Source organism: Monopterus albus, unplaced genomic scaffold (assembly GCF_001952655.1).
Source record: "Monopterus albus unplaced genomic scaffold, M_albus_1.0 scaffold19.1, whole genome shotgun sequence".
NCBI classification, from domain to species: domain Eukaryota; kingdom Metazoa; phylum Chordata; class Actinopteri; order Synbranchiformes; family Synbranchidae; genus Monopterus; species Monopterus albus.
Genome location: NW_018127899.1, coordinates 1,016,745 through 1,026,314, shown reverse-complemented (window position 1 = coordinate 1,026,314; position 9,570 = coordinate 1,016,745). Strand labels below are relative to the sequence as shown.

General features: G+C 39.3%; 1 protein-coding gene across 1 annotated transcript in view; it reads left to right on the top strand.

The window, feature by feature from the left end:
* The first annotated feature begins 5,630 nt into the window (after positions 1-5,630).
* The window catches only part of cpa4 (carboxypeptidase A4), a 7,105-nt gene continuing 3,165 nt past the window's right edge, over positions 5,631-9,570 (top strand). The window contains exons 1-7 of the mRNA XM_020593514.1: positions 5,631-5,689; positions 5,795-6,003; positions 6,617-6,695; positions 7,360-7,494; positions 7,629-7,727; positions 8,618-8,719; positions 8,951-9,052. Of these exons, the coding sequence (XP_020449170.1) occupies positions 5,939-6,003; positions 6,617-6,695; positions 7,360-7,494; positions 7,629-7,727; positions 8,618-8,719; positions 8,951-9,052 (582 nt within the window). The 5' untranslated portion in view covers positions 5,631-5,689; positions 5,795-5,938. The remainder of the gene's footprint in view (positions 5,690-5,794; positions 6,004-6,616; positions 6,696-7,359; positions 7,495-7,628; positions 7,728-8,617; positions 8,720-8,950; positions 9,053-9,570) is intronic.

Genomic DNA, 9,570 nt, shown 5'->3' with positions numbered 1-9,570 from the left:
GTGACAAATATAATACTTTAAATTTATGCAATACCTTTTCAAATATGGCAGATGAAAATACAAACAGTTATAAAATGATGTAAAAGCCATAGTGAGTGAAAGTGTTAGTTATGCAATGAAACACATTAGTATTAAAACCATCTACATAAAAACAAGTACAGCAGACATGAAACCGTTAGTCAAATGACAAGCAGCTATCTAGATTAATATTTAATGTATATTGTTTTCATTAACAGTGGAGCACTGTCAGTATTTTGTTCATAGTGATGAACCCACAGAGAGACCAGCTGGTTAAATTTTAAGATGCAGTTTCCCACGTTACTGTTTCCAGGATGTTTTGGTAGAGACCTCTGTCCACACTGTAACACATGAAAACAGCTAATTGCCATCTTATTTTTTCAGTTAGCAAACAAAAAAACAGAAAATCATAGCCAAGGTCTGGGACAGACTGGATCAGTGCTTCATGGTCACAGCGTCATCTGACAAAATAATTCTGGGTAAATAACACGTCTGCTGTGCATTCAGCTATGCTGGCATTTAAAATGATTTGTCCCAAGGTGACTAAAAGTTGTCTTTTCAACTTTACAGGCACACAGATCTGTGCATCTGTTTACCCCATACACAGTAAAACTCCAAGCAGGGGTTTTAAGAGCTACACACTCTGGAGGGAAAAGCTTTATGGGAGGAGAAAAATTATGTTTTAGTCTGAATGGCTGAAATGGAGATAAAGTGTTGTCTGAGTTCACCAGTTTAATGTGGCCATACTCACCATTTTGGTTTTCTGGTTTTGATTCACGGTCACCGCTCTCATGCACACTGTTTGCTGTGAAAAAGATTTAAAAACTGACTGAATGCTGTCAGAAAGACACATTTAGTGACTAGCTGGTCATCACAGACCAGCATTTAGCAGCTAAAGAAAGAGATGTTTCTGTCAGGACTTGGTAGAGATCAAAAATAGAGCTAAAAGATAGTGAATATTGGACTTAGATTTGCCAAGTGGCCAAAAACAACAGCTTGAGTGAATATTGATGTTCCTCCATGTGTGCAAGTTGTGTAAATAGGCAGATTTTATGTCTATAAAAACTGCAGTATGACTGAGAAAAGATGACCTGGCACCCATTTTATTTGAGCGTTTGAGATGAGATTGTATGCACTGCCTTGCCTGTATGTCACTTGAGCACATCTGACTCATGTGATTTGTGTCCAGTCTGGTGGTCAGATGACAAAAACAAAAAGAAATCAGTCAGTGCAGAGGAGTGGAGAAAAAAAAATCATCGGTTCTTCCCAAATTCTTTTCTATTTTTTTATGATAATGCTCTGTACTTGGGGGTTTTGGAGTCTTAGGTATAAAAATGATGTTACTTTGGAAAATTTCTAATGGGCATATTTTTTTACAATTTTATGACATTAGTGGATAAACCAATTAGTCACAGATTAGTCAAAGACAATACAAAGAGATATCTGATAATGAAAGTGATTATTAGGTGCAGCTTTTTAAAGCCCTCAAGTCCATCAGGCCCCGCTTCATCTTAGCTGACACAAAAAAATTATTTTTTAATATGTACCTCAGGGAATCACACATCCTACTTTCTCTCACCACAGGGACCACCTGCACGGAGACTCTAAAGCAATAAAGCAGACTTGAACAAGCTCAGCATGAATCTAATATCACTGGAGCTGATATGGGGAGCGACTTCAGTCTCCGAGCTGCTGTTTCTGCCATTTTTATTTCCCTCGCTCCCCTTTATAAGCTCATCAACTGCAAGATGCCTCCATGCTGAAATAGGTGGTGATGAGTAATGAGATGAGGAATGGTGTGTAAAAATTTGATGATGCACAACTCAAAAACCCTGCAGCCAGCACCCAAACACAGACCAGCCCTGCAGAAGGCAGCCTCTGTCCACTCCACTCAGAAAGTACAAGGACAGAAACATCCTGGCAAGTACAAGGCCTAGTCTTAGGATGAGTATGAGGCATCGTTCCTGCTATTCTTAGACATGAACAGGGGCGGGTGCTGCTAAATATAACCAGATAGTTTTGTGCCTGCCATTCTAATTTTGCACATGCTGAGGCCTTCCTAGGCTGTCCTGGTCTGTTTTAGGCTCTTACGTAATAAACAAAGCATAAGATGCAACGATCCAGACACAGAATGAAGCATTCCCTGATCCAGTCAAGACTCAGAAATCTGTTAGGATAAAAAGAGTAGAGGACTGATTTTAAAGGTTTTGATGCAGCGTGTGTTGTAGGGATTTCTGTGAAGCTGTATGTCTGTTGTTGTAAAAACAAGCCTAATGTGTGCTGGAACATTTACAGGGTTAAACAGCCCAAAGGACAGTTTGTCAGCTGTTAGCTCGGATGGCAGACTGGAAGAGAAAGATAATGAAATGGTCGTCAGGGAGACACATCATCTTGAGTATGCCGAAGTAACAACATTAAAGAGGAAAAATGCTGATTTTCAGCATTTATACATGAGCCATGGGACAGTTTACATTCACTGCTCATCCTCACATAGTCAGAAACAAGCCAGCAGAGCTTGTCCAGTCTCTACACCTGGGATGTTGCACATATGTACGGCTCCATCGAGACTCAACTGGCAGATGTGGAGAATATGAGCGTGACAGTGCCGTGAAGGTTTTGTGGCTCTTTTGTGTCCTCTCTACTGTGTCATCCAGGCAGCCTCCTGTGTTGATAACTGGCTTAACAATAAATCTCAAAATATTTGCAGCACTGACACAATGTTTAAACTACAGCGTGGTGATGGCAACTTTGTCTAAGAGTCTAAAGTATTGTGTCATTCCACAGAATCAATCAGAGCATCTTTCTAGGCCTCAGCGGCATCTACCAGTATTTAGTATTCAATACAAGAGGCAGGGACGACATCTGTGGACTAAATAGATCAGAAAGTTCTGCCTCGTGTCATGATGCATTTTAAGTCAGACGTCTGACTCTTACTGTTGCTGTTTCACTCTCATATTGCTCTCATTATGTTTTGTTCACACCTGCTCTCAAAATTGTTTTGTAGTAGACAAAGCAGGATGAGGGAAAGTTGGTACAGCACTGATTGTAATCGAATATGAAGAAAGATTTTTGCTCACAAAAGGAAGTCACGGGTGGCCGACTTCTCCTTGGCTTTGTCATCTGACCACCAGACTGGACAGAAATGATGAGTGAGTTCTCAGGTGACGCACAGGCAAGGCGGCTCACAGACTCCCATCACAAATGCTCAAATAAAATGGGTGCCAAGGGACCTTCTCTCATTCAAAATGCAGAAAATATCAAAAATACAAATAAAAGATTTTGTCTTTAATATCTATGCATATGCTGTTTGCAAAATAAGATGAACATGTGAGTAATAAATGATTAATGGTCAATTTACTGGTACCCATCTGAAATATTGAGAGAGAGCTCAGCCATGAAATGCGGTGTACATGGATCTATTTATAGTACAGCAGAGGAAGCCATGTGGAACCAGCTGTTCAGGGATGCCTTGTTCATGTAGCTTTTAGAGGTAAATGACAGGGGGGAAATGGGGGAAACACATAAGCATTACACCCAAATTTTCATATAGAGCCACTTTTCATGCTTACATGAAACTTTTAGACAGACACAGCAAGAACAGCAATAAATAATTTCCACATTAGGAAGATGGAAAGCCCCAGCTCAACTCCCTCGTCCCCTGAAGCCTCCCGTTCCCCTCCCACCATGTGTCGTAGGATTGTTTGGGAGTTAAAAGGAAGGGAAGTGACATGTTAAAACCTCTCTTTATTAATTCTGAGGCGAGGAGAGGGTGCTTGGCAGGGCGTCACAGCAGCAGATGGGTGCAGGGAGGCTGTGTGATGCACAATCTGATATTCTCCAGCTGATATCTGGATGAATTACTTAACCAAACCCTCATATTCTCTGCAAACAGTAATAAAATATGATGGTGTTTGCACCACAGGGAGAAGGCTGCAGATTCTGTCCTTATCACACCCTCTTTGTTTATATATCAGAGGTTTGTAATGGTCTCTTGTTTGCAGCACGGTTAATACACATGACAAGGGCTACGTGACCATCCAGTGATGGCTAGTGGACATTATTGTAGTTGTGAAAGTACCTTTTGCACCTGTGTATATGTCTGGGTGTTCAAATATAGTAGCTTGTGTTTAAAAATTGTGTGAATGACTGTGTAGGCTAGCAAGTAAAGGCTGTTTTCTTAATCTGTAGATTATTTATGTCTATGAAAAGTGATAAAATAGTGAGAGATGCTCCTCAATTTTTCACATATGAGCCCATATTTTCTGTTAATTAATTAATTAACCATCTTAGTTTTACTCACAAACTGTAATAATGATACTGCCAAAGACCAAAAAGCCTGAATGGGTGATTAATAATTTAAGAACCACGGTAATTCCAGCCTCTTTAATCTGCTATCACTCACTGTAGCCATAAGTGGGGTGTATTATTACCAGAGAGTGCTTCATTATAAAGGCGTGGCCCTACACTGACATCTACTGGTCACTGTGGCCACATGCAAGTGTTTGTAAAACACTTATGCACATGTGTTTGTGCATTGCAATACACTCATTTGTGACAGTTGGACTTGTCATTGTAAAACTATGGAGACTGATGTGCAGCCTCCACTCTTGGTTTCAGACTTTCCTCATAATGTTGAACCTGGGTACAGGCGTTTGGTCCCATTCAGCATTAGTGAGGGCTGATACTGACGTTGGATGACAAGGTAAAGTTCACCCCTCAGATGTTGGATGGAGTTGAGTTCAGGGCTCTGTGCAGGTCACTGAAGCTCATCCAGAACAAACTGGTAAAATTATGTCTGTGTGGGCCTGGTTGTTGGATCAGGAGAGGGCCTTCTCTGGTGGACCAGAGATGCCCATATACTTTGGGGAATATGGTATATATAATAATTTGTTGCATTATTCATTGCAGCCTGAGCAAAGAAACTCATCATGTCTGCTAGATGGTTTTACAGAATGTACATCTTGCTAAATTAATTTTTTCCTTCTTACTGTTGTCATTTAGAATCACTACATAAAAAAATGTATAATTTGTGATGCTGTCAAGGATGAACTTACTGCTGGTTGTTAAAGAGTTGTGTTTTGCTTCCCTCTCTGGTTGTAATGGTTGTAAGAAATGAAAACACAGGACATCAGCAGAAACACATTTTTCAAGGAATGGTGAGCTACCATTTAAAGGAAACTTTACATGTTAACAAAAAGTGTCATCTAACTAAATGTACCTTTAAAGTCTTGGTAGATGAGGTCTACTTGTGGTTCCCTTGCTGAGGGGTTTGTATTCTTAAGAGCTAGAAATTAAAATCTTAGACAGCTGCAAGATGATTAACGAGTTCAGAAGAAACAAAAATATATCACTGCTTTAAAAAAATTATATACAAATTTTAGCGTTTTATATAATTGCACAAAATCCCTCAGGGGGTAGTAGCATGTAAATGATGGATTTCTTGCATTCAATAATGCTGGGTATCCATGTCTTACATTCATACTGTAACCAGGTTAGATAGAGCTAGAATGTGAATTTTCACATTCTTCACTTAATAAGCTTAAATCTGTGGGTGTATCCCCTGAAGTAACAGCAAAGTTTGTGTTGCCTTTAACACATACAGCCCTGCACACACCTGTGACTACAGTGTGTGTAAGCAGATCTCCTACATCAGAGAAACTAGTTCAGTAAAGTGAGTAAAATATCTGGGGAAACTGCAGCTATCTGCAGCTGAGCTCTGCACAGATTATACAAAGATCAATCAGCATGGTTGTTTCTCAAAATAACTTTTTTCCAGAGGGGACAGCTGTGTCACTATCAGTGGAGAGAGGTAACTCTGTTACATGGGAACAGTCCATCTGTAGCCTGATAATATTAAAGGACAAGAAAATCTGATGGGTCTCACACTTGTGGCCCCCAGCGGTCTGGACATACAGGCAGAATGAAAGGCCTCTGGTTGCTGTTGGTGCTCGTGGCTGCAGCCACAGCTGAGAAGCTCTTTGTTGGGTAAGTTTATTTGTGCACACTGCAAGAAGAAACAGTTACAGTGGCTTGTGCTTTAAGGTTGAAATTCCTAGCTTTGTGTTTGGGGTGACTGGAATGGCAGTTGTTAAAATTCTTACTTTATATGACCAGTGGAATTTCCTTTGCAGAATGGTTTTGTATTTATTTATTAACCTTCTCTTTCTTGTACTTAAACCTATGGTACTGGGTGTAAACTTAAGATATAGAGAAAACACTTTTAGAATCCATTAACCCAGTCTGCCATTTAATTTAGAAAAAGAAGATGTAGTCTTAGTTATTAGATAAAATATTTAGAGACTTGATTAGGTGGGTTTTCCTTCCTTGGATCGGTTCTGTTTAGTATGTTAAATAATTACTTATGTTGAAAAGTACAAGGTATTCAGTGTGTAGAACTTTATGTAGGCTTTATGTTTAGATGAAGGTCAAATCCTACTGTACTGTGACTTGTTAAATAAAATGGAGTGGTATTCATGGGTCTGGACACGAACTGTAATCAGTGAAATAAATCTCTCTCTATTGCTGAACTCATTTTGCCTGAATAAGTGCATCAAATAAAAATGTAACATAATCAGACACTGATGTGATTTTCTTCCAGAGATCAGGTCATCAGAGTCAATGTAGAGCTTGAGGAAGACATCCAACTCCTGCAGGCTCTGGAAACTCTGGAGTGGAAGGTATAGAACTGCAAAAACACACACTACAAACGCCTATGTTGGAGTTTCTTCTGCTGCTTGTGCCAAACAGTTCTTTGTCAACTTCCAAGAATTCAGCTTGAGATAATCCACTTAGTTGTTTGGGGTGAAGGTTAACACTTCATGCCAAAAACTCTCGGGGGCTCAGCTGTTGTTTTGCACTTCACCCTTTAAAGCAGAAGAAAATCCAGAGATGAACATTTGCTCTTATTTTATTCTGCTTTTCAGAGGTTTTGCTGCTTCTTTAAGAAGTACATTTATTTAGAATAAAGCAAGTGCCATAAATAAATGTCAGACAGTTTTTTCAGCAACAGAGACTAATTGGAGAAAATGCTTGTTGTAGGTTTTAGGTTGACCTGAACTCTGATTAATCATTCAGATTCATTCTGGGACGTTTTAGTGATTTAATTTATAGCTTTGACTCCAGGACTGCCCAAACATCTGTCACACATCAGGTTTTGGAGATTTGGAGATAAATATTGATTCTAGAAGTAAGTGTGAGCCAGTGAAGGGCTCCTGAAACTGAAGTGATGTGTTCCTGTTTACTGAATCTCTTTGAGGATTCAACACAGAGAAATGGTTCTTGTTAAAAACAGACCATACTTAGTGTTTTGTCCGCAAGTTCTCATTGCTCATCTGATTCCAGCTGGACTTCTGGCTCCACCCAGTCTCCACTGAGCTTCCTGTCGACATCCGAGTGCCTCGCTCCAGTCTGAGCGCTGTGAAGCGTTATCTCCATGACCACAACATCTCCTTCTCTGTCATAATTGATGACCTTCAGGTTTGCAGTGACCTTTAACATTATAATCTGATCATTGTTCTTGTCCCTGATTATAGTGTCCTGATTTTTAATTTGATTTTGAGATTGAAATGATAACAGTGCTGAATTGTCAATATCTTGCATGTCACATTCAGGAGCTTCTCGATGAGGAGAAAGCTGAGATGGAGAAGAACCAGATGAAGGAACGCAGCACCAGGAGCTTCAACTTTGGAGCCTATCATGCTATAGAGACAGTAGGAATCAATACAAAACTTTATCATATTATCTGAACTACATATCAAACTGTGTAAGAATGATCCCATAGCACCCACTTCATGGTTGGGGTTAGGCCTTAGGACAGCATAAGGTTAGGTGTAGCACAGGTAAGTCGGGTTGGGGAGAAGGTCAGGCTCAGGGAAATGGACTTTGACACAGCAAGAGTCTAAATTCATCCATTTTCTAATTTTTAAGCTAATAAATTGTGCAATTTATAAAAAAAATGGTAGTCCAAGAAACCATGTCCAGCTACTGGTGCAAAGTAAGTGAGTGCATTTACCCTAGTACAGTGCTTAAGTACAATTTTGAGGCATCTATACTTGAGTATTTTCCTATTGTGCTGCTTCATACTTTGGCTTCACTACATTTTAGAGACGCTAATGTTGGTTTTTCTTTTAATTTGTCATGTGCTGTATTTGTAGATGAACCAATTACATCTTGGAATTTGTCGGGCATAAACTAAACAGTTCACAAAAAATGACATATCTTACACTGCATGTAATTGTAATCAGAGATTTGATAAGAATTTAGCATCTAAATAGCATAAATTATTCTCTCTGGCTATCTGCATATAGAGTCTAATGTAACTGCAAGCCTTTTTTGAATTGTTCAACTAATTGTCAGCCTTGTGTAGAGTTACCGCAGTTGTTGTCCTAAGAATACCTTAGCTCAGTGATTCCTCTCCTCTGGGCTCTTAATAAATGTTAATACAAGGTTTGTATAAATCTCAATAAATATGATCTAGTACAGGTAGCAGTGAGTATACAGCATATATTCAGGTCCACCGCACCCGCCTTACGTGTTTCTGTTTAGTCTCAGACATTCTGCATTTCTCTGCCATGTAATGTTCGCCTTGTCTTTCACACAGATATACAGTTGGATGGACACCCTGGTGGCTCAGCACCCTAATCTGGTCACCAAGCAGGAAATCGGGAGATCCTATGAGAACAGGCCCATGTATGTGCTCAAGGTGGGATAATAATTCACATATTTCTACATGACTGTCTGAGAATGACTGTGCTTCAGTACAGGACTGAAAAAGTTGTGAACTTGTGTCTGACATGTATCTGCTTGTTGCAACATGTCACTGAAGCCACAGCATGTCACAGATCAGCTAGGGGAAATTTAAGGTCAGTTTTTTTTTTTTTTTTTTGCTGCAATAAAAACACTGGGGATTAATTAAAATGTACTTTGCTTTTAGTTCAGTACCGGTGGTTCCAAGCGCCCTGCTGTCTGGCTCGACACAGGAATCCACGCTAGGGAATGGGTGTCTCAGGCTACTGGAGTGTGGACAGCCAACAAGGTACAACACATCAACAACATGAGGTTATGCTGAACTGTGCTAGTGTCGGAAAAATACTCTTAGAGGAGCATATTGAAAATCTCAGGTTGAGAAATACTTTAGAGCTGCAGTGATTGCACATTTAGTTGAGTAACAGAAAATGTACTTTACTGACAGTTGAGTGTTTCAGTCATTTCTTAGTAAAACTGATCATTGTTGTCTGGTTTGAGCTTCCCATCTTGATCTTTTATTATTTTCTGACATTTTATAGGGGAGGAGCTGATTAATTAATAAATAATTAAAATGATCTTTAGTCGCTACCTTAACAATAATAATAATAATTTATAATTATATGTAACTTAACAAGAAAAGGCACATACACTATAATAATGCACCTATTATTCTTGTTACTAGACTCATAAATCTGTGTTAAATCAACATGGTACAGTTTAATCCTATGTATCTTCCTAGTAGCTTCTCACTAATCCTTTTTGTTAACCTTGTCTTCATGTACTGCTGCGGGTATTGTCACACTCTTT